At 45.6% G+C, this 26193-nt stretch overlaps 2 protein-coding genes across 2 annotated transcripts in view; both read left to right on the top strand.

Annotated features, from left to right (window-relative positions):
* The first annotated feature begins 230 nt into the window (after nt 1-230).
* Nucleotides 231-12176, top strand: LOC135400733 (coagulation factor IX-like). The gene is made up of 8 exons (XM_064632608.1): nt 231-421; nt 5206-5267; nt 5387-5599; nt 5877-6023; nt 8298-8398; nt 9269-9496; nt 9774-10010; nt 11749-12176. Exons 1-8 carry the CDS (start codon nt 357-359, stop codon nt 11971-11973), a joined length of 1278 nt encoding a protein of 425 aa, XP_064488678.1. The 5' UTR covers nt 231-356; the 3' UTR covers nt 11974-12176.
* A 1801-nt stretch (nt 12177-13977) lies between these two features.
* The window catches only part of LOC135400732 (protein prickle-like), a 239828-nt gene continuing 227612 nt past the window's right edge, over nt 13978-26193 (top strand). Inside the window, exon 1 of the mRNA XM_064632606.1 lies at nt 13978-14255. The gene's annotated coding sequence lies outside the window, so the exon portion shown is untranslated. The remainder of the gene's footprint in view (nt 14256-26193) is intronic.

The following is a 26193-nucleotide window of genomic DNA, read 5'->3' as shown; positions in this document are numbered from 1 at the left end:
CGTCATTTTCTGTCTCACGTGACTACCGTATATAAAGCACCTGGTAATCTTTTCTTCTTTTTCTACTTTTGTTTTTACAACGTACCACAAGAAACAACAATCGTGTTATTTAACTGTTGACATTTAGAACAGAATACGCCGAGCAAATGAAGGACTCACCTACGCGCCCGTCCGGGAAGTCATCACATCCCATCTCAGCGACAGCACGCTGCGAAGGTCGCTTTTATGCCACCTCACGTCTAGCGCCCTTTCCACTTTCTGCGTAATTGCAGACGTCTTGGGAAACGAGTCTTTCCACTACGCTCTTTGTTTCATTAGCATCACATGCAACCCGGTGGGTTGGTGCAGTGAAAGTGATGCCCATCGTCATGGACGTGCAGCGCTCCTCCGGAGTTTTCCTTGTTGTGTTGCTCCTGTCACAGTAAGCTGATATCTTCTTTCCTGTAGTTTTTCTTAATCCTACTTTACAGTTAAGATTCTGCGTTGTTCTCGCTTCACTACAGAATGTATATAATTTGAGCTTTTTTAGGAACTCTGAAACTTTTTGGATGTGCGAAATGTTAGGCTTGAGACCCCGCTATTGAAGTCTGGCAGCTGACTCTTAAACGTCTGCAAGGAAAAACAAAAACAAGAAGAAACATTGAACTTGAAATTTTTTATTCGGCACAATTTAATTTAATAATTGGGTGTTTACGTCGCGAGACAACTGAGATCATGAGCGACGCCACAGCGGTCGGTCTGTGGATTGCTTTTGCCCACCTGAGGGTTCTTTAACGTGCAATGAAAGCTCATTACACGGCACCCCGTATTTAACGTCCCTCGCGGAAGACGGCGTGTCTAAGCAACTTGTACCCTGCCACCAAGTTGCTGGCGTCCTCGGCCGGGTTCGAACCCGCGATCTCGGGATCAGAAGGCGAACACGCTACCGACTGAGCCACCGAGGCCGGTTTATTCGGCACAAAAGTAGTAAATATACATATATGTATTACGGGGACTGCAAGGTAATCCTGCTATGCAGTCCCATACATTATACTCATACATACTCATACGTACATGAATCAGTGGCCTGCCGTACAGCTATCTACAGAGTACACAAATAAATGGTCATACGGCGTCAGTGCTCGCTTCAAAAAAGAATTCACGTAGTTTGCGTTTAAATATTGGTAACTTAATAATAAAGGTCATTCCACGCTTTGCTGCCTAAATAGGCAACTGAGTGTATTCCGTATGTAGTTCTTAATTCTCATTAAAGGGCACCAATGTGCAAAAAGTTCCCCTCGTCAAATGGCAGATGTCGTTACCTTGACAGCACTACAAAAGGAGCGGGATTCATCCGTAGCGTCGTTCGTGATTTATGAGCGAAAGAAACCGCGAATTTGCCCCCTCCTTCTCAAGAAGGTCGACGAAGCGGAGCCGGTTCTCACTGGTCTTCTCAAACGATTTGTCCAATCATCCCGGTAGATCGTTTCAGGATGAAACCAATTACAAACCGCTCCGCATGGTCGAGCTCCTTGAGTAGAGGGAGAGAGTAACCGCCGTATTCTTGAACAAGCCTCGACTCGACGCTCCGCCTTGACTCCAACGAGTGGAGGAAAGTGGCGCTGCTCCACTCGAAGAGCCCATGCGTTTCATGAACCCGCTTCGGGGATTCCTCCGCCAAGGCGCTCCTCGAGAAACCGCCCTCGAATAAAGCTGTAGTCTCGTCCCCAGCCGTCTTTCGGGACCACTCGAAAATGTTAATTATCGTGCTTAAAACACACTTATGGCATGAAAAATAAATGTAATTCTTTACTTTATTTCGACCAACGTGCATTACAAATAGAAACACAAAAGTCTGCAAGTGTTTGAAGAAGGGTGCAGGTGTTTCGAACAGGGAAACAGACTGATAGGTTTCCTAGTTTTCTGGTCTGGCAATTACAACCACAACGGCAGCAGCTAGCTTAATGGCATGGTCAAGGCCATCGTGACACAAAACGCAGTCGATGGACGCAGCGAACGACCTGTCTTCCGCCATGACACCAGCCAAACTCGAGTTAAAGAGCGTTCTCGAGGTAGCACCAATGCTACCTCGAGATTTTCGAGGAATGCACGGAGGAATTCCTCCACTCGAGGAACGTTTCGAGTCAAGGTCGATTTATGAAGCGCAAAACCGGCCTCGAGGAGGAGCTCGAGTCGAGTTTCGAGTCGAGGCTCGTTCAAGAATACGGCGGTAAGTTGTGGTTTCTTTCGTGCGTAAATCACGAAGGGCACAACGGATGAATCCCTATTCCCGTTCCTTTTGTATTGCTGCTATAACGTCTTCTTCCGTTCTGCGACAAGAAATGTTTGCACTTTTATGTCCCTTCTCTCACATGCCGATTGCGGACAAACAACAACAACTACATGAATGATTATGGGATGAGGTGATTCACCGCAACAATTGCGGTACCATGCCTCAGTGCCTGTGAGTTAGTACATGAGTGGGATGACGATGAAAAAGATGAGGCATATACACTCGCACACACACACACATGACAGACGCATATGAGATATCACAGACGCAGGTGCGTCGTAACTGATGGGATAGTAGTTCGTCCAGTCGGCTACCGGAGATGAAATGCTGTGAAGATCAAATCTCCGCATTCATGGCAACAGCTCTGAAGTCACAGGAGTTCGAGCAGGTTAGAAGACGTCAGGAACACATAGAATGAGTGAAGGCATTGACGATGCTGTACAGGGTTAGACCAAGGACCCAAGATTGCTGCAAGGCTGAGCGGTTTGTTGTTGAGGCGCGATTGCGGACAGTGAGTGCTGCTGTCGTTGTAAAGCGTATGTTTCGTGCAGCTAGGGGAGGGCAGTATTAGCAGTAGACACATATTTTGTAGTATAATAGAGATACATAATAATTGCCAGAAATCAGTATTATAATACTAATACATAATACTTTGATTTTAAGGTATTATATTACATAATACTAAAACGTTTGTAATACTAGTAATACTTTACCCTAAAACCTCAACCCTAAGACGCGGATTATCACGAAAGAAAACGCAAAAATATTTCCACAAATACAATTTGCGGCCCACTTGAGGCGCTCATTATCTTCTTCAATCATCATTTATTGGAGGCATTTACATTTTAACAGGAGCATTTTCTTGAAGAGACGGTCCTCTATAGTGCGCGTCTGTTTGCTTTCTTCATACGCCAGATGAGCAGAAGGGTGCATCCAGGGTGGAATATTACAGTACGCTTAGTTAAAACAGACGAAATACAACGCCTGCAAGTGCGCTCTAGAGGGCGCTGTTAGAATGCAGCTCGCAGCCAATCGCAGCTGCTGAATACATCAACGACGGGGAACGACGATCATTTACGATGTCGTGCCACGGCTGTGTACTTGCGACCGCAACCGCACTACTTGACATAGGCGTATACGGGCATCCTCTCCCGCGCGGATATGGAGCATCCGCGCATCCACGATCATTGCCCCCCCCCCCCCCCCCCATTGCGCCTGTAGGAAAAAAATCATATGACGAAAATGTTGATTTGATTTGATTTGTAAAAGAAAAAATGGAGGTGTTAGTCCCGGGCTGGCTACTCCAGGACGCGTTATTCAGAAAAGAAGAAAGGGAAACTACACAAATCTATGCAGTCGACTAAAACGTTGATTCACACGCTTTCATTATTTATTTATTTACGCGTATGCATCAAAGACCCTTGCGGACGTTACATTACGGAGGGGGGGGGGGGGGTCAACATAGTTGAGTTAACGAAATATAAAAGCTAACAACAAAAAACAGAGCATGGCAATGGGACATGTTTCCCTTATTTTACATTTTATAACTTATTATGTACTGTGTGTGCTCAGTTGAACGTTCTAACAAGCCCAACAATCTGATAAGTTCCTGTTTCAATATACTGTGGTCAGTAAGGATGGTTAGCGACTGTGAAAGGCTGTTCCATTACCGGTAGGCTAATGGAAAAACGAATCGGAAAGCTGAGCTGTTCTGTAAAGAAGTGGCGGAATTTTAAAATTGTGGTCAAGGCGAGGTGAAACATGGGATGCCGGTACGAGAAAATTATGTCTTAGGAGATGATTATGAAAAAAAAAATTATAAAATAGACATAAACGAGATAATTTTATGTGGAGGTGAAGATGGGGGAGACCAACAAGGAGAGTTTGATAGATGTGATGCTGGAAGGATAAGCGTATTTGTTTGAGATGAAACGAGAGGCACAGTTTTGACGAGACTCCATAAAAGATTAACAAAGTAAGAGTGATGAGGATCCCAAATGCTGCACGCGTCTTCGAGTTTAGGTCGGATCAACATGCACTCTTAGAAATGAACTTCACCGCATTGCACGCTCCTAGCCAACCATCATCTCGAATGATATCCTTATGTGCCCTTATTTGCTGAATACGGTAGGCGTACGCCATTTTTGTGACAATTATGAACCGCATAAGTGTCACAGAAAAGGCGTACGCCTACCGTTTTGAACAAATCAGGGAAATAGCGATATCATTCGAGATACTGGTTGGCTAAAAGCGTGCTATGCGGTGAAGTTCATTTTTAAGAGTGTGGAGTAGGCCAGTTGTTTCACGGATGATGGGGCGCATTTAAGGTTACAACGGATGAACCCAAGGCTCCGATTAGCATTATTAACAACAGCATTAATATATGGTTGGACCATGAGTATGAGTTGACCATGAGTTGGACCATGTATCAGTTAGAGTGGAAATATGTTGTTTAATTTATAGCACTGAGAGTAAAGTTGCTTGGAACGTGGGAATGAAACGTGAGAACATTTAGAGATGTTAAGAAAGAGTTTCCAACTTGAACTCCATAAGAACATCATTCATCATGCAAGCTACTCGTCAGGAACAGTATTTCGTCCGCAATTGCCTAATGAAAGACAATCAAAAGGCACAGCAATACAAAGAATTATACACTTCGACGCCATTTTGGACCCGCCGCGTATTCTCGATCGTGACTCAACCTAGGGGTCGCCTGCGGAGACACTAATGGTTATTTGCGAATAAAAACCGATGTCTGCAGACACCACAGAGGTGCGCAGTTTCATCCGCACTTTATCCGCGCGGATTTGACAACGTTACATTTCTATCTACAAGCCAGGATGTGGCGCGGATCCGGGGAGTTACCGCACCGACGCACACCTCTAGCAATAGGCCTACGAACATACAATCTACGTCTTTGCTATTTATTTTAGTCTTGCTGAAGGCCAGACAGAGGCAGAAGGAAATCAGGGGCTGGTCCTGGTATCGAGATCAGGTAAGCATCTGTCAGTCCGTTGCAAGAGATTATAACTTCTTGTCATGCATTGCTCAAACTAAGTGCTGAACTACCTCTACAGCATTACCAATTATTCTACGACCAATCTCTTGTTACAGGTCCATGTCCTGTGACCCTATCCGGACCGGAAGGTACATGGAAGAGCCCTGGGTACCCTCATAGTTTTGTCCCACCCGTTCACTGCGAAGTGCTTCTGGAAGCTCCCCGACATCGTCTCATTCAGCTAGAGCTGGCAGACGTGACATTGTACGACGAAAACGAAAGGTGCCATCACGGTTCAATGCTAAGAGTCAGAGATGGAAATACCACAGGTGAGTCGAAGACCACTTGTTCTAAGGTCTTTAGCCTCGACAGCAAATAGGCACAATATATATGAAACGAAGTGCTTCAGGAAAGTTCACGGCTTCAGGACGTGCTTCAGGACGAGAGTCGCCGATATTTCGAACAGAGACTGTCAGAAAGAATAACGGAACAGTCTCTATTCGGAATATCGGCCGCTCTGGTCCTGAGGAATTTCCTTTCACATTTCTTTACCGGTTCCCTGGATTTCCTACCCTACTAGGTACAATATAACTAATAATATTTCAGAGTCATCCCTGCTTGGGTCTTTTTGCGGAAACCAGTCTGAGCCTCAAATGCTGACTACGAGAGGCAGGCATATTCTAATGATGTTTATTGCACAGAAGGGAGCACCAGAAGGGGAGTTCTTCGTCAGGTTCAAACACATCGTCGATGGTACGTCCTCTTTCTGTTTCAACAGGTCGGATTCAAAACCTGTCCCCTATAGTCCACAGTGTTGTTGGCTTGCTTCATGCTTTGTGTTATAATTACGAACTAGTGAAGAAAGTGCATGTCCTTATTGAGTCTTCACGACCATGCATGGCTCTGACAAACTCGGACAACGAATATTCCCTGCACGTGTGAACCTGTACATCATAAAGTGGAATATGGGCAGACCTTTTCCAACAGTGACAGGCACAACTCACCGTGCTATTTTTTTCTTTTTCACCGTCCATGTGTGTTTCTTGTCGCACATGCTGTATTGCTTTTTGCCGCATTGTCGATCGAATTATTATGATAAACATGATTTATCATCATAAAACATGTTTACCCGCATTGTCATGACAACCGTTGTTATCATGACGAATTCGTTTTCAAGCTCTTTGAAACCAATTCAAACAATTTTAATTGGTGACCAGATTGATCCCTCGGATTTCTGCTTCATGCGAGGACTATATAGTGTATGCTGATCAGCTTCATGCGCTTACGACAAGTACACTTTCCACAGACACCAGCGATCCCACACTCTATTCCACTGGGTTTACCTCTTGCGGGTGACGAAATTAGCTTCCACGTGTAGACCTTGAGTCGATCAGGGAGACAAACAAGATGGGAACGTTGCGTGGGCGAAAGTGAAGAGAATTGCTATGCTGCATTTGAAGTATCTTGAGGAGGCCCTCCTTCATAACTGCCTTGAAACTTACCGAGTATGTATACGTGGAAGAGCGTTGCAACGGCTTCAAATAAAATCGGTGTGTTTATAGTTCACAGTGAACTGGAAGAGGGCAGTGGAACGAATGCGGCTGGACGGCTGTCAGAGCAAGTGGCGAAAATATAGCATCGGCGCTACTACCGCCATCTACAGTGTGCGGTGTGCGTCGCAACAGTTTTGCGAATTCTGATTTTTGTTCTCTTCTGTTCTGTTGAGAACAATTAATTATAATTTTAATTGTAATTGCAATAGTACTCGCATTTTGATTCTGCGCATCCTGCTTAGTAGTGACTAACTCTGTAGGATTCTCTGTGCATGATCTTGGATACGTCGGAAAGGGGAAAAAAAAAAAGAGAGAGAAACACTGTCAAGGAGCCCGCGATGAGGGAATCACACACGTAATATGAAAAACGGTTAGGAGCAACTAAGATTTATTTGAACAAGAACTTTCGTGCAAGAGACTGCACTTCTTCAGGATCTTGGGATAATTGTGAATAGTAGACTTCTGAATAGAGGTTATATGAAAGTGAATAGCGAACTTGCGAGTAGAGCACCTGAGAAGTTCTTTTTTTTTGGGGGGGGGGGGGGGTTGAGAATTTATGTTAGGAGTAGCAGAACAAGTCGGGACACGAGTTCAATTTCCCCTCTTTTTTCCCCTTAGAAACAAACAATGCTTTCCATTGTGTTTTAATATGTGTGGGCTACCAAGCACACTGGGATGGCTGTATCCAACTTATTATTCCGTGTAAATAGACCAAACATAAAAACACCGTCAAGATCAGGAATGAGGTAGTGAGAATATATAGTTGAGGCAGTATGAAGAACATTGACAAGCTTTCGTGCAGAATCTTGGTGGCACTTCTATACGTTAAATAATAATTTAGTTCCAATTCAGCATTTCAGCATTGGCATATATATATATATATATATATATATATATATATATATATATATATATATTGAAAAGTTGGAGTTGGATCGGACGGCTACGTAATTATAGTTGAAATAAATGGGAGACAGAAGACGAAAGTAGGGGAAGTAACAAAAAAGGGGTTTATTAAAACTTAAAAATTATAAAAGCTATAAAAGTTAGGGAGGGTGTCTACGTTACGGCGGAAGCTCCGCCTTCTTCGGGACAAAAGAGCTAAAATGTGCTAAAAATTAGCTCTTTTGTCCCGAAGAAGGCGGAGCTTCCGCCGTAACGTAGACACCCTCCCTAACTTCTATAATTTTTAAGTTTTAATAAACCCCTTTTTTTGTTACTTCCCCTACTTTCGTCTTCTGTCTCCCATTTATTTCAACTATATATATATATATATAATGCAGGGAAAAAGAGCCATTAAAGAAGCAAGTAAATGCTACTAGACGTGTTTGAAACTCAAACTTACAGATTAATATGGCTTCTATGGCTGCACGCAGAGAATATATATATATATATATATATATATATATATATATATATAGACCTGTTCTAACTGCTTATCGCCTCGATCTCTTCAATGCATACATTTGGGCAGTATTCGGCAAGCCGGTTGAAATACAAGATGGCGATGGCGACGACGATGGAGGTAAAGTTGTTGGTGGCAAGGACGCTAAAAGGGGATCCCACCCATGGCTGGTTAGTAGGTTTGTGTTTCCCCTTTTCCCTTTTTAGGATGCTGTGAGGGTATAGTGATTATTCGCGATGATAAACTTGCAACGAATGAGTTTCAGAAACGCGAAGTGATTTACTGAGTTTATCACTCTCACTATTTTAGCACACGCTTATCACTCCTTGGTGGAGCTTCCAACTTACCTGCATCATGGCCGAGCGGGTTAAAGCGACGGTCTCGTATACCGTGGCCCACATATAAAGTGTACCATTCGATTCGCCGTTGTCGAAAATGGAATGCCGCGAATTGCGCGGCCAGGAACATCCCGGATATTAAATAAACGAATTATATATCGACAAAAGTTGCACAGCTTTCTGCAATCTGTGTCGGCAACAGCAGCACCCGCTACGTCGCCCTAAAGGCAAGTCCGTGATGGGATGTGGACATCGTCTGCTCTCAAGCCCAGGTCGTGCTGAGGACTGGGAGCTGGTGGGTTCGAATCCTTCCACCGGATGTGCGCTCTGAGGCTTTCCCTGCGCTTTCCGAAGACGTTGCAGACGGATGTCGGCACAGTTCACCCTGAAGTCGGCCCGGGACGCATACTAATCCCCTGTCCCTCCGCTCTCCATCTGTACGCCGCTAATAGCCATAGTTGCTTCGCGGCGCTAAGACGGAATTAAAAAAGTTTCCAACCATCACTAAACATTGATTTCACTCCCATTCTAAGGCCATTTCGTCATTCCTACCATACCGACTGCCTCGACACTTTGTATCTGTTTGTGACTGATAGTGGTGAACTAAGCAATGCCGTGCTCGCTATATCCGTGGCCTCTGTTATTATTTAAACTTTGAGTTGCTCCATTCAGTTTTCATCGCGCGTAAATATCCTTACACAGGCTCTGTTCAAGACATCTTCTGACCCAGGCTACTGCGGCGGAGCTCTGCTGAACGACCACTGGGTTCTTACAGCGGCACACTGCGTCGCACCAGACTCCTTGTTGGGCTCCAACAGCAATACGATGATACTCTTTCGCAAACATAACCAGTTCAAATCGGAGCCTGGGCAGCTCAACGCTCGAATGAAGAGAGTTCTCATACATCCAGACTACAACATCAGGAACAAGGTATATGTGGTTAATGCACGAAGACCTTCGTCCAGTATGATGCAGCAGCTTAGCAACAGCATGCGTGTATCATGGCACCAAGCTGCGAAGCCGAGATCTCTAGTGCATAGGTGAAGCATCACTCCCTTAGAGAGCGCTTCCTTCGAACAGATTATGTTTGAGATATCGGCGGTTCTCTACCGGAGGCGTCTGCTTCAACCTATACCCTTACCAGATAGCTAGATTTTCCTCTTTTCGAATTTCAGTCTCGGTGTGCCAAATGGTCGCTCGTTTGCAGGATTCGGACATTGCCCTGGTGGAACTGGATTCCAGCATAGCGTTCAACGAGCTCATCCGCCCCATAGCGCTGCCCGATGCAGAGTTTGCCGAGAAGACGTTCTTCGCTCCGCATGATGTCAGTGGCACGGTAGCAGGATGGGGCCGAACTGAAAAGCAGCCGTACGCAGACACGCTTCAAGAGATCCGGGTTCCCGTCAAGAAGCGAATTGAGTGCAGGGCCTCGACTGATGTTGAGGTATGTGAAGGAGTATGCTCTCGAAAATTCGAGCCTGTTTATTTTGCTTCCGTGAGCAAAAGGCCGTTGGGAACAAAAGGTCTGCTGTGTATTCTTGTATGTTTTCCATGGAGTAGTGTAGCCAGTCTTGACTATGTCCTCATTGTCGTCGAGAGAAACTGCGGACCCCGGGGATGACTCCGGACGAGTCCTGCACTGGCCTCCCTCCTAGCGTCTCCTGGTGCTAAGCAATAGTCGGGCAGGCCCCTGAAGAGGCCAGGGCCCGGAGGATTCATCCCCGGTTGCTCCCTCCCTCTTGCCGGCCCTGTCTGTCTCGACTAACGGCCACATACTATGTTTGTTCCTGTCCTCATTAAGCTGTCAGGAGGAGTTTCAAAACTTGTTTTCGAATATGTATACCACACGTAGACGCAGGTGATACATCGTAATGGGCAGTCTCCTCGGGGTGGCGCAGCCCAGCGAACAATACCCCAATAGTTTGTGCTGAATGGTTCGTTGCCCTACGTCCTTCTCCTCCAGGGGCGTCGGAAGGTGGGGACAGAGGGGGCGGTCGCCCCCCCCCCCCCCCCCCGAGTTTTCACTGGGGGCCCCTGCCCCCCTAAACTTTCATTCTGAGCGTCCCGATACCCGATTTTTCATCTGTACCTGTCGTCCGAGACAGACTTGCTTTCAGCTCTGTTACCGCAGATTGAAAACGAACACCCGTTCAAAAAGTAGAGCAACACAACGAAAAGACTAAGGTACCAAGGAGGGGGAGAACAGTTTAGGGGGAAAAGGGAAAAGAGGTTAAAAGTATCTGTTAACGTTTCGAGCATATGCTCTTCATCGGAACCGGGGCAAAAAAAGATTCGATCGGACATCGGATTGCATGGACGAGTCGTTTCTAATAAGAACATCAATGGCTCCTCTAGGTTAGGTTAGGGCTCCCCCCCCCCCCTTGCCGTGAGGGACTTCCGACGCTCCTGTTCTCCCCTTCTGCGATACGAGAAGATAAATTCCCTGAGTGTCATCTTTTCCTTATGAGGAAAGCTTTTTTTCTTCTTGCATCATTGTACTAATCAGCATAAGGGTCATCTGGCAAGACCACCTGAGCTGCTGCTGTGGGGACGAGAACAGTCATATCGACGCTGTCTCTAGATGATGCGCTCGTCAGAAACTTGTTCTTCCTTGCAACGGCCGTACCCACTCGAATCTAGTAACTTTATTTCACATTTGCATCCCATTCTCACAAGCTTCAACATCATTTACCCACGATAATCCGCAACAGTGTAAATATCTTACCTTCTTAGTGTACAGGCTCACAATTAATCACAACACCTGTTCGACTTGGCCAAAATTCTCTGGCCATGGTCGGACCTCTCACATCAGATACAAGGCCTACGTGTTGTTGCTGAGTTCCTCTCCAGCGCTCGACTAATGGACGACCTCTAAAAGGACACCCTTCCACAAGTGCAATGGGGCAGTGCACTGTCATAACGGCAGTGAATGACCCACCACATCATCATCCCATTTATGTGTGTGTGTGTTATCACAGCTCCTCTTTTGCCATCATAGAATGTTACAGACTTGTCACAGAATGTCACTAGAATGTCACAGACATGTCGTAGAATGTCACGGTTATCTTATGCTTCAGGGGCTGAACCGAAAGCGAGACCCTGAATAATTTTGGCGAACGTTTTGGTTCTACTCTCCGATGTTGGTAACTGATGCAGTCGTCCTTTCGTTCCTTTTTTCTTAGGTGACAAAGAACATGTTCTGCGCGGGATACTCAAGCGGAAAGGCCCACCAAGACTCGTGCGATGGAGACAGTGGTGGACCGTTTGTTGCCGAGTCTGGTGGGAAGCATTATGTGATAGGAATTGTCAGCTTTGGGGAAAGCAGCTGCCTTCACAAGGGAAAATATGGATTTTATACCAAAGTCAACAAGTTCACGTCATGGATCAAAGAACAGACAGGGATATAGACAATAAAAAAAAAAGTGGGATACTTCTGGAAGGAGCATACTACGATAGCAGCATAGGAGCATACTATAGGATGGAAGGAGCTACGAGTCAAGATGATGTTCAAAACAACTGGTGCTTCGACTGATGAAACAAGATGTTTAAAATCCCCACCTCTCTCTCTCTCTTTTTTTGCAATATCTGAATAAACATAAGTAATTAAAAAGTACAATGATCCATGAAACACGGTACTTACACCACAACATCTATTGTTTATGGCATGGTATGCGCAGAAACACCCTAGTATCAGCAGCATTTTTTACACAAAACAGGTTTGACCGCTCAACAAGAAAGGATTGCAAATTCAGTGCAACACATTGCAATGCCAAATTCCAATCAACTTAGCAACGTTGCTATGGGGATTCCACTACCTTTTCAAAAAAATCGCGAAAAGAAAAGAAGCCGGAACTTCCCGGAACTGATGGCAATTGCGATTATTGTCGACATCATGATTGCAGAAGGGGATCAAAGCAAACTATCTCGGAAAAGCTGCGATGCCTCTGAAAGAAAATGCTCGGTGAGTGTAAAGGACACTTGCGCCTGCTTCCTTGGTCTGTTACCAATCTGTCCTGTGCCAATGCACCCATATCGCCACCAGACCATCATCATCACATTCACGTGGTTGGTCATCAAGTGGTGTCTGATACATAACCTGTTTTTTTGAAAGCGAGCGACTAGATGCTCATTAGCGAGTGAGGCGGAATTGCAGATTTACATCTCGTCTGCCGTCGCTATTCAAGTCAGAAAACTTCTCCATGTCGTCTGCAACAATATTGGCACACAATAGTGGTCAATCAATGCGTTCTTTTTCTTTGCACGTTGTCGTGCAGTAGTTTAATGCGTGTAAATCTTGCACTTTACAGGCGAACAAGAAGAGAAGAAAATGCCTAATAAACAAGGGGCCCCTCGTTTATTTCGAAATTGATATGCCACATGCCCTTACACTAAAAAAGTTCAGCAAGGGTGTGTCTGCGTGTTTCCGGCTACACTCCACGTTTTCGTCCTAAACAGGCGTGACGTAGTGCCAGCAAAAAAGCACAGGTATCATATGTGACGTCTGTGCGGCCATCAATGGGTATATGTGTATCTAATGCCAATGCAATAAAGTACAGCATTCATCCCATATTTTAGCATATTTCCATCTGTACGCAGTGAAGCCGTTAGTTGTCCTTCAAAGGTTTTCCACTTTGCGGAAGTAAATCCGGAATACCGTCGACGATGGGATAAGCCACTTTCATTTCATCACAGACCAGGACATTGCGGTCTCTGTCGTAGCGAAGCGGCTTCTTCGAAATAGGACACACAAGGAGACTTAGTTTTTGCTCGTCAAAAACATGGGTTGGTTGTGCACGATCCTTGGGGCTCTCAGATGCTCTCATGCAGTACGATCGAGGCACAACATACTCCTTACGCTGGGCAAGCATGCTGCGTATCATCCAGTTCTGTGTCGCCAAACGTTTTGCAGCAGACGTCATGTTTGATCAGATTTTGTTAACACGATAACAAGACGAAGTACACCAGACTTACTGATGAAACACGAACCGCGCACAGAGCAGTAGACGAAAACACAACTGACATTCAAAACTTGACCTTCGACCATGAAGGGTCTTCGTAACAAAACCAGTGATTGATTGTGAGATCCGACTTCTAAACGGTTTGCCCCTTTCTGTGAAATGTCAATTGCAAGTCACCACAACGAACACCAGTAATATCCCCTCACGACACTACGTTTACCATACTACGTTATTTTAACTTTAAAATATGCGTCTAATCTCGAGTATTTCCGTTCGTTGTTTTTCATCCGTTGCCTTAAAAAAATTATTAGTGCTGGAATTCTTTCACAGATGGCAGCACAATACCGCACCCTCGCTAATATGATCGCCTTCACTCTTTCCTATCTTTCCCTCATGTCTCTTTCTCTACCTTCTCTCTTCGATGAGTTCTGGGGTGCTCCCCAAAACTTCTGATTCAGTCGCTATGGATACAGCGTGTGTAGTTAGGCGTCGCTTCTCTCTTGCTTTGTGAGGCGTGCGTGCATCTCTTGTGGATTACAGCATCCTATCTTCCTTGGCTGTCTGCAACTTTACACGTGCACTCTACGGGAATTGCAGCAACCAGCGTCCAGCCTGAATGCTTGCTGTGCTTCAGTTTGTGTTTGTGTGTTCACGTCATGTGGATGTTTTAAACGGGACGCCGGCGACAGCACCTCCGACGCTCAACAGTCTGGAAGGAACAGTATTATGCGGTAGGCACTGAGCTCTGGTTTTTTGGTCATCGAGTGGTGTCTTATACATAACCTGTTTTTTGAGGGCTGAGCGACGAGATGCTCGTTAGCGAGTGAGGCGGAATTGCAGATTTACATCTCGTCTGCCGTTGCTATTCAAGTCGGAAAACTTTTCCATGTCGTCTGCAATAATATTGGCACAGAATGGCGGTCAATCACTGCGTTATTTTTCTTTGCACGTTGTCGTGCTGCGTGTAAATCTTGCAGATGACTGCAAGTGTATTTTGTCGTAACCAGTTGTAGGATGAGAACGTAACTGAACGGCAAGGAAGCTTCACTGCAGTGTTTAAATATCGCCACTGAAAAGAACATCAAAACACATTTTTTGCGAAAAGATTTTAAAACATAGTTGCGAAACGTTTCAGGCACTGTTGTATCACCGCAGTGGAACGCAGCTGAGAGCACTGTCGCTTCCATACCGCAGATGTAACGTGCTTTGACTCTACAGTTAACAAGTAAAAGCTGCAAAGCACCTTTCCATCGTTCGCGCTAAAACCATAACTTCACTGCATAGCACGCTGTGCGCCAACCATTGCCACGAAATGATAGGCTTTATCGCTTCTGATGCGAAGAGAGGGCTTGCATCTCAGATTAAATTTCGCCAATTTGTGAAAGCGAATTAGATATGCAAATACGGAAGCAGTTAGCGTATACTGCTAGGTGCACGCATAATTATTTTAAGCAATTTCTTCACGGTTCGACTGACTCTTCCGATGTCTCGGTGTTTGATAGTTAACGAAATGCAAATAATTACACTTTACGCAGATGCCAGAATGGCTGTGAGATCACAAATTCTTACATACAACTTGCAACCTATGCAAACTCGTACAGAGATCAAGTACGCACTCACTCACTCAAGCGAGACTTCGCAAGTTACTTATAAATTAATCAATCGGATTCCCGCTATTGCTATTGGTCAAGTACCTCTGGGAGGCTCTGGGGGTACGATGTACCTGCTTTAAGACGAAGCATAGCTTGCCGGATGTTCGCTAGCAATTACCTCGAAGGCGCGCTCCTTCGCCCGTGGGGGCGGTATTTAGCCAGGAACAACTGCCTTCATGAGCCAAGTAATTTCCGACAGTAATGACGCTCTAGAAAGCGCGTCAGCAATTACGTCATGCATGGTCTCCTGTGGTCCTATCGCCAGCACTGGTGCTACCAGTAAAGTTCCTGGGCAACAGCAACTTTTGGCTCGGAAAGTGGTCTTTTGTTCCACATGACGAGGGGGCAAAGACATTTCGTATACGTTGTTGGCGGTGTTTCTTCGATGTTACTGGTTGCTGCTATGGCTTAATCTCTCCCTGCTACGTGCCCGTATTTATTTTTATTTGTTTCTTCGTTGTGTGTGCGAGGATTGTCTGAGCCGTGCACTTTTAGAAAAAAAGGTGGAGTAGTTACACCTTCTAGGAGGCAATGGTTGTCGCATATGTTGTGCCTAAAGGGTTGCAAAGTTCTACCTGCTACCTCGCTCTCAAAACAAACTTCACCGCATAGCACGTTGTCCGCCAACCATTGCCACGAACGGTGGGGTTACCGCTTCTGATTCGGTGAGCGAGGGGGGCGTACGCCTTTTTTTTTTTAGCAATTTGTATATATGATAATTGCTTTTACCACCTTTTCTCAGACGCTATATTGACCTAGGTGGTGACTACAGAAGTTACCACATTTTCGCATCCCCATTTTTTTAGAGTGTGGGTCTTGAAAAGGCCTGTGTGTGTAGTTATCTGGAGCGCGTTCCTGTTCATTGTCCAGATGTTACCAACTTTTCGGGACTAGTGTTGTCCCGAGTGTTTAAATGAGCAGGGCTGTCGACCTCTCTGTATGACAAAAATGATTGGCCCATTGATATATCCAGATGATCAACCCATCGTACGACAAACCCTGCTTCCCTTCCTGGGCAGTGCTGGACCTCGGTCTTTCTTGTGAAGTTTATTGTTATATTTTCACCAAATTAATTGTATCAATGGGGTGGAAAGTCGCAGAGTGGAATGTAGGGGGGGGGGGGCAAAAATATCGGAATTTTGGGTATCGATCAATATTGATATTTGACACATATTGGTAAACAATATATCTACATGTTATTTTGTCAATGCATATATGGTACATATGTATCGATATTTAATCGATACATATCGACACTGTATCGATATGTATCGGTATCCGCGAGAGAAATACGGATATTTTCGATGTCCAACGAGAACCATATCGATATTTTTTCCGCCAGAAAAACTGATGTTCGATAATTTTTTTCGACATTCGGTCGATATCGATATTGTTAGAATATCGACACCATCGATTGGAAACAAATATATATTATTCCATCCCTGGTGGAATGCTGTCGCCACAAAACGGCAAATCAGAGAGAGACAAACAAACAGAATAACGCAAACAGGTTAACTAATAAGAGGAATGAGTAAGTACCGCTCGCGAGTCGCGCGCGACACGCTTGTCCAGGCGTTGCAAGATCAGTTATTTTGAGTAATAAACACGTGCGGCATATGGCCTTTCTTTAAATACGCTAAAATACCATATTGGAACAACATTTCCGAGGGCAACCAAGCAAATATGGGCTGCAGAACTGCTGACAGGCGATTCCAGACAATCGTGTCGCAAGCAGTATATGTATCGCAGATGACATGATCGTTTTATTAGGAAACGCGTATTAGAGGGCTGGTCGCCCAGCGGAAGAAACAAAAAATATATATGTATTTTATTTCGTATTAGAAACTAGCCTCGCTCAAGAACTCAGTATAGGCAAAATATGAGCGCTGTCAGACGAACATTAATGGAATGAACCATAAATGCTTCAAAGAACAGGCAAAACTTCATAGTTTCGGAGTCTCCAAGTGTAGGTGACGTCAGCGGGAGCTGTGGAGTCTCCCTCCTGGCAATAGCGTGCGTCTTCGCTCTCCGCCTCACGTTGGAAGACTACCAGCAGCATCGCTGATGAGACAGTAATCGACGTCGTATATGCGAGGAATATTGCCAGACGCTTTGGTAGCTTGTATATGCATGCCATGACGTCATATTTATCAAAACTAATAAAAAAAATGTATGATACTCCCACGTCACACAGAGAAAAACATAGTATTTCGGGAGAACGCAGACCAGCGCTCGTTGGTGGTAGCCAAGGTCGTGCTGAAAACTGGGAGGTGGTGGGTTCGAATCCTTCCACCGGCTGTGCTGTCTGAAGTTCCCCCTGAGCTTTCCGAAGACTTTCCAGACGAATGTCAACACAGTTCCCCCTGAAGTCGGCCCAGGACGCATATTACCCCTCCCCTGTCCCCCGTTCCTTCCTTCTGTCCTCTCTCCATCTGTCCACAACTGTACGCCGCTCATAGCCACAGGTGCTTCGTGGCGCTAACACGAAAAAAAAAAACAGTATGAGGCATGCAAATTTCAGAGATGTAAATTTCATGAGATTCTGAGACACGGGGTCTAGCCGGCGCTTTGCAGCTATGCGGATAATTCTATAGAAAGCTATATCTGACAACAACTCTCGATCACAGTTTGTTCGCATCAGCTTTTTAAAAGGTTTCGGGGTTCCCTAGCGGTCCTATCTCAATATCATGTAAGAAAATGGTACGACAATAAAAAGAAATCTAATCAATCAATCAATCAAATAAGAGTTTTTTAGTTCCAAAAGACTAGGAAGGGTCTAACGATTCGTCAATTGCGGCAAATGGTGGAAGCACCACGGCATTGTAAAGTTTAAACGTATATTCAAGGTGCTACATATCACTACCATCAACAAGGTTGTTTTCTCTCCCCATATATTTCCCTTCCAGGTAGGCGTATCCAATAAACTCGACTCATTGAGCGTTGCCAATTCGGGCTCCGTGCAGCAGTATCCGGCATCGGTGAATCTCCTCGCTTCTTTTTTTTCTTCCAGGCCAATATCCCGCTTGTCATATATTGGCGAAGGCCAGCCCACCCACGATCGCGCACGACTCGGCAGTATGGTTTCCCTGTGCGTGCCTAGAAATGGCAGATGTGCAATGGGAACTGTAACAATGGTCGGTGGAGCAGGTGCATTAGGTTGCTATGACCGATCCGAGCACGGCCCTCCGTTATGGGGTACGGTAGAGGAGAGAGGCAGATTTCTCCCGTAGGAAATTCTGTCACGGTCGTCAAAGCTCTCACGGCCGTTGTCCGTTGGCGCTGTTTTCCCCGTGGTAAACTTCTCGCTCGTGAGTAAGGTTGCATTTTCGGGGCGGAGCAAATGATGCGATGATGATGATGATGTTGTTGTTGATGGTAGAAGGAAGAAAAAAAAAGGATGCGAACTTCTTTGGCTTTGCTCGGGAAGGTACGCGCTGTGGGATATAAAAAGACAAACAGACAGAAGAAGAAACGGAAGAATGTTGCAAGAGCATGTTGTTCGTACGGCAGTCACAAACGAAGCGAAGGTGGGAAACTTGCGTTTATTTTTGCGGAAGAAATCCTACCCAGCCGACTTCCATTCTCCAGTCGCAATTCCCATGGAACTGTCGTGCCTATTCGTGCAGTTTTCAAAGTGAGTCGTTACGGTTGTTCGCAGTTCCTGCCTGTGTGACTGAGAGGTTCGAAATGCTGCGTTTCACTTCGCTATTAGTTTTGTATGCACCCCGTCGTACCGTTCCGCTCCGACGCATTACTTCTTCAAACATCCACAGTGCGAACGCAGGAAAATACAAAAAAAAATGAAAGACAATAAAAAAAGAGGAGCGTAATCACACGCACTTGCATTGTAAAACCTCCCTGCACCTGCCCTTTCTGAGGCCTTCACGTAAACACCTCATGTGGAGAACGCTTCCGGCTGAGTCTTCTGCTTTATGTGCGTGTGTGGTTGGCGCACGAGCAGTATTTTGAGAGCAGACGATGACCACGGTTTCCGTCATCTGGATAGCGGGGTTGTCTTCTGCTTCAGGTGAGACGGCTGTTCAGCGGCTCTTGCTTCGCCCGTCGAAAGAAAGAAGGAAGAAAGAGAGGTAATAGAAAGATAAAAGACGTAAAGTAAAGCCAACTGTGGTTTGAGCAGGTGCATCGTCTGATGGGGCAAGCAGCCACTGGCCTCTTGATGCGTCGGTTTCGTAAGCAGACGACAGAGATTCGTACCGACTGACGAAGCGGGTCGTCTTGCATGAGATTTAAGCCTTTTATGCGTCCTTCGTCATTTCGTGGTTCACTTTTAGCAGCTCCCTGTCGTGGAGTGGTTATGAGTGTGCATAAGTGTGGTATGGATTGCGGTCTTCCCGAGCTTTAAGTGTAGTGGAATAGCCAGATATACGAGGGTTAGTTTAAGAGTCATTACACATTTCCATTGTGGCGTAATAATAGAAGTCCGGGCTTATCCCGTCCGAAATTTTGCAGACTGATAGCCACTTGTCTGTGGTTTCATTTGAATTTTTTGCAACCGTTATGGTCCTTTAGGAAGAAAAGAAAGAAACGAACAAAATCTCACTACATGCATTTTCAGTGTCTGTTCTCAATCACAGGTGGCTAAGCCTATATACAACGACGCGTCATGCTGATGTTATGCACTCTAATCTTCCTTTGCATATATTGCGCACCATGTGTGTCGTGCTATGAAAGTGGAGCACGCACATGCAGCAGTGGTGGCGTCTGGGCGAGACAGGTCATTAAAAATGCATAGGGTAAGATTTGGCTTATTTACACTGCTTTTTTTTTCTGCAGGGCCATAACGGTTGCAAAGAATTCCAATCAAACTTCTCGCAAACAGAAGTCTTTTCCACCACCAATCTACTTTTCTTCGTCTTTGTATGGCTTTCTTTTCAAATGTGCAAGCGCCTTGAAGCCCATGTTCACTTTGCCCAGTTTTCGCCGCGTTCAGTTCCCGCACAGCAGCCCCATACTATAGCAACTACATGCGGAGTCCATATCACGGGCAACTTTCGCTTCCTCCACCGAAATATAGTTCTACAGCTCACGCCTTTTGCTCCTTGCTGCGGAAGCGCAATGTCATTTCCTTGACTCCGCAGAGAGTACGCTATCAAATAGGATAAAAGGTATTAACGGTCCCTTGGAAACGGAAGCAGTGTTCCCCCCTTCTCTTTCATCACAGACACTTCCCCGCTTTTTGAAGCGACTGCTTTGGCGACCCAAGAGGCAGCGAGAGAAATAAAATGGGGAGCGATGGCTTTCCGGAGATTTGGAGGGAAAGAAAAAGGGGGAAAAGGATCTTCCCTTTTTCCTTTGGCTGCTTGCCGCTTTATGGGGTTTATGATCGAGATGCGACAATGGAGTTGTCCCACACGTTGCATTCTGCTTTTACGCGGCACTCGCACTGCTTTTGCCCTGGCAAAACTTTTTTTGTGCGTCTCTATGTCAGACCACGCTTCTACAAGTTTCCTTTCCAGATTGGTGCGATTGACATGATACTTTGACAACTGAACGAGCCACGTACTTCGCCATTACTTCCTAATACGCTATGAAAGTAGGTTAAAGTAGACTTCAGTCTGTTTTCAAAATACCCGTATACTTTTTGTAGTCTGCAATAGATAGTTTGATCAGAACTAATTATCATCTACCGTATGTTCTAGGCACCACTGGGATAGTTATCAAGACCGCTCCTCATTTTTTTGTTTGGTCAGAAACCGTTTTGGCTGACGACTAGAATAGACATTCATATGGAAACAGTCACACAGTAACTTACTCTCGACTACCCTACACTAGATCGTAGCAACGGTCAGGAACACAGTTATACCACACTGTTCAATTAAATCGGCATTAGGCTGTCAAATAAAAAGTTATGGAGCGGACACTCGAACATTTTCCGCTCACTAAGGACCCTGATACGTATCTGCATGTCTTGAAACAAGCCACATGGTGACGTGTTGAGTGAAGCGGCATTCGATGAAATGGCTTGCGATAAAACGGCGTTCGATGAAATGTGCCGGCAACGATGTCACCTTTCTGTGTTCCGGTTACTTGTCTATGATTCATGTGAAAACGCCTACTGCTCCGTTCGGCAGAACGTATCAAAGTACAGCTCCCGTCAACTTTAATATTAACACTATAGCAAAAAATTCGTTCTCGTTTCCGAGCGCAGTAACAGCCACCCTGGGGGCACTGGGGGAATGATAAGTGAAAAAAATCCTTGCGTAAAACTAACAGAATAATTTTGTTCAATTCAGATTTCCTCACGGCCCCAAGCGTTGCTGTAATCGCGCTAGCGGACAAGACCATATTTTTCCAGTGTTATTATTAAAGTGGACGGGATCTGTACACCTTTATTTGATAAGTGAAAGAAATCAACATTTTCCTTGCGCAAACGAGTGGAATTCGTCGTCGCCCTCTAGCATAAAAAAACAAAAAAACAATCTGAAGAACCTTTGGAACAGGCTTCATCTTCGCAGGCGACGCCGGAGCTCCTCACGCAAATATTACAACCACACCTGAAACCGCACATCTTACACGGTCTGGCATGTGAGAATGGCTATCTGGCGAGGTGCAGCGGGGCAAATGTCTCGGGGCGTTGTCTTTATCCCATCGCTTTCCCTAATCGCTCTTGCAGATCTCAGCCGGTCGGAATCTTTTGTTCGAACTGCGCGCACCGGACGTGCGGGCCCCCAGGGACCGACCTTCGACTCCACGAGGTTGGGCCTTGTCTTCCTGGAACGCGAATTCCTGCCCCCCCATCCGTCCACCCATGTATAATGGTCGTATCATGTGTGCGGGCGGCGAGCGCACCGTTGTTGTTTGCGTTGGCTCGCGAGTGTAATTGGACCTGATTGCCGTCTGGTTGGCATGCTGACTGGGAGCGGCGCCCTGTATTCCCCCTTCAATTCATCCGCGTGAAATGGATGGACGAAGGAAGTGGTACGTTGTGATCGAACAGCGTTGGACAGCCCACCGAGAAGACCCTTCTTGCCTGTGTGTGAAGTCACGATTTTCTGGGTCGAATTACAGGGTGTTGAAGGCGCGGATGAGGATCCTTGAGAGGGACGGATCATTCAAGTATCCGTAGTAGCTCGGAGGAAGATTACGAACCCCAACTACTTCCGTGTTACTGCATATACTATTCGCTGCGAGATCGACCTCTATAGGGGGCGACACTGTCACCTTCCTATAGTGTGGACAACGCGCCGGCCGATGTTCGGAGTTGATGGTTCTTTTCCGTAATTCTTGTATGTCTTCACCGGAGGATCACTTGTGCCACGATGGTACGATACTGTTCGGTTCCCCTATGCTCCACCTAAACCTGAACGCGGAATAAACGTGTGAAAGCAGACGACGCGATGAAGCTATCCACACTACGGTAGTTCATCGTTTCTCCGCAGCGCGCCGACACCGTTCGATCTCGGAGCGAATAAGAGACGCCCGTGCGACGCTTGATGATGATCCGAGAGTATAAAGCACTGCGAAGAAAGGGAAAATCAACCATATTTCAAGAACGTTCTTTTCGTGCACCCGCGTTTGTCTTGCTTGTGTTGTACAACGACAACAACAGTTGGACTATGAATTATGCGGGATGCTTCCCTGCTTAGGCTGTAAAATATCTACATCAACGGGACATTTTTCTCGCGTTGGAGAATATTACTGTCAGGGAAACGCGTCATGACAACATGGCTGACAATTTTCGAGTGGTATTTCCTATAGAAACACCCGTAGGTAAGAAACTAGACCCTTCCAGTGGCGCGTCATGAGGTAATGATGTCAGCCCAGAAAATTAACCGAGGCAGGAATCTTCCCTCTCTCTTTTCGTGGTTCATTACGTGGGCGCCTCTTGTACAACAAGGACCTTCAAAAGACATTGACTTCCTGCCGGCTATGAAAATAAACGCTGCAGTTTTGAACGTATCGTCAAACCCCACAGAACGGTAGCACATTACAAACGTACCCCATCTGACAGCGTCCGCACAGCATATAACAAGATGCGGAATTACCTCGATAGGGGAAACGGCTCTACAAACGGCTCTCTATGGCACTCAGCAGGATCCAAATTGAATTCGATTTCTCTAAAAGGGCCCTTGTGTCCTATTTTGCTTCGTCGAAGAACCTCTTGGCCGCCATTGAAACCTGATCCTCAGCGATGAAAACGTGGATCCTTTCGAACGATACAGGGGAAAATGTTCATCTTGTTCGAAATGAAAGATCGGGCATGACACGCGATATTCTTGTTTGCTGCGAGATTTTTGTGTTCGTGTGCCCGCTGCCTTTAGACTGGAATGCACTGTATATCGATACTGTCGTGTTGTGCACAACATAATATCAGTTCATATATTGTCCAATCTGAACTGATTTGCTGTGAGGAAAAGGATGGACAGGATCACAGTCATGGTTCATCAAATACGATCTGAACGTTCTTAGCGATCTGAACGTTCAACGGAAATGGAAAGAGAGGGACATGGAGATGTTACAGCGTATTCATGTTCGAAAATCAAGCCCTGAAAAACTACAAAGAAAGGAACAGAAACACTTTTTTTTTAATTACAAAGAACCCTCAGGTGGGCAGAACTAATCCACAGACGCGACCACTGTGGCGTCGCTAGTGATTGCAGTTGTCTCGCGACGTAAAGCCCCAAATTATTATTATCTTTTGATTACTTCTTTTTTATTGTTTTCAATAACAACTTTCGCGTAAAGAAAGAATTATTTGATCGCCCAGGTACCCTGAAAATATGCTTTTCATCTGGAACTCATAGGGGAATCCACATCAGGTGGTTGCAATTAATTCGCCACGTTTGAATTCGGCGGTTTCTATTTTTGCGCAGTATCACTCTGTGAATAGCAGCCCCTCTTTTTCTTTTTTTATGTACAGCGAGTGTAGACGTATTCCTACTCCGCCCATGATGAACTCAGTCCTTTTTCTATCCATTCCTTTTCATTCAGTCTAGGCTTTTTGTTTCTCTTTCTAAGAGGAAAGCAACGAGCGATAGAAAAAAGAAATATATACCGCGCAGCCTAATACTTTGCCATAGCAGATTCTTTTATGTATCTCCAAGTACAGGAAAATCCAGTTAAAATGGTCGCTCCCAAAGACTACGCGTTCCAGTGGTATCGGCTGGTACCGCACCCGACCCAACAGCGCTCCGGTGAATATCGATGGACCCTCGTTGTATATAGAGCCAAGTGCGACTAAACCAACGAGGTGCAATAAACTATGACGGTCCAACGCCTTTTGGACAGTTGAATACCGCGCGGTTGCTGTATATCTTCCGGCTTGAAGTGTGAAGCCTGTCTATAAGATTAACTAGCAGGCCTGCATGCGTGGGCTGCGCTGGTTGTAGGAACACGTTTCCCATAATAGCGCGCTGTCCTTTTTGTTACGGAAATGGAAAGAGAGGGACACGGAGATGTTACAGCGTATTCATGTTCTAAAATCGGTTAGGACACGACTGAAGGCGGAAAAATATGCCCGCGTCGGTAGCTCGTTAGCATTGTTCATCGAGTCGTCAGTCTCCAGTCCATATATAGGTCGCTAAGCATTGGCTGCAACATAGTAGACAATTAAAGGTACATAGTAAAGGTGTAATCTCAGGAGATTTATCTACGCGATAGCATGGGCCCTCAGTGCTTTTACATCACAATTTTCGTCCCAACTGGACTTATAGTTTTTAAGAAAATCAAAATTGAAAATTACTGGCAACACTGTGTCCTAGTGGTCACACACACACACATACACTGGATGATGATGAGGTGGGCGATTCACCGCCGCTGAGACGGTACACTGCCCTATTGCGCATTGGGAACGGATGAGGGGATGATGATGGGGGCTTTCAGAGAGCCGTCACCGGTGGAGCGCAAGTACTCCGCAAGAAGACGAAGGCCATGCATCTGGTGGGCAGAGTTCGACCACGGTCCGAGGATCTTCGCAAGGTTGAACGGCCGCTTGTCAATACGTTGCATAGAAACTTCCATGAGTGCACGCTCGTGGTGATATTGCCCACAAGCAAAGATGACGTGGCAGAGGTCGCCGTGCACTCCACAAGTGGGGCAGAGGGAAGACGAGATGGAGCCGAGACGGTGTTGAAAGGCAGGTGTAAAGGCAGTAGTCACCAACTGAGCGTTGCTAGTGAATTTCTAAACTGTACATTACATGCTGACAACACTGACTTGACTATAACTATGTTGACCTGACTACACACCAAGGAATTATTTACCAAGGAATAGCAAGCCGTCCTTTCTGGCTGACTTTTCCTGCCAAAATACCCCCCGCCGTATCATTCGTGAACGGACCTTACGTAGAAAGAAGAAAAAAAAATGAATACGTAGATCGTACTGGTGCGACCAGCTGTTCCATGTAGAGCATCCTTGTTTTACATATTCACTTCTAATTGATAACCATACTTTTAATCTCCCCACAAGATTTCCACACTATAGCATTCACGGGTGCTAAGATCTGAAATAATATGCCTTTTATTCTAACTCAGCCTATGTGTTTGTTCGCAATTTCAAACTGAAAGTAGAACAGTTTACCCGTGCACATACCGCCTTAAATACTTCCAATGTTAGATCCACATACTTAAATGTTATCGTTGCTTTCCACGTATAATTCTCTGTGCGTATTAGGTGTTAATTGCTTAAAGGTCCTCATTAAACAGTGTTTCAGCAACAGCAAAATATGTTTCGGGATGTAGAATATGGGACTGCCTCACGGGCTCACCCATACAGTTCCAGTTCTTCTGTGTGTTTTTTTATTGTAATGTGTCTGAAACTGAAACTTTATAATAACTGAAACTGACACTGAAGCTTTATAATAAACTGAAACTAAATTCGCCTCAGTATTGGAGGCCTAGAAGGGGTATTGTAAAGTGAAAGGCAATGCGTGAGACATGGGCGCAGCAACGATATCAGATGGGGGCCTAACTCTTCCATTCCCAGAAAAAAAGGGGGACAGGGCTTCGGGGGAAGGGGGTTTCGAGTGTGATGAGGGGTGGGGGCATAATATCCCAGA

This window comes from Ornithodoros turicata, chromosome 7 (assembly GCF_037126465.1).
Source record: "Ornithodoros turicata isolate Travis chromosome 7, ASM3712646v1, whole genome shotgun sequence".
In the NCBI taxonomy this organism is placed as follows: domain Eukaryota; kingdom Metazoa; phylum Arthropoda; class Arachnida; order Ixodida; family Argasidae; genus Ornithodoros; species Ornithodoros turicata.
The sequence above is the reverse complement of the archived record's forward strand: the minus strand, read 5'-3'. Positions and strand labels throughout refer to the sequence as shown.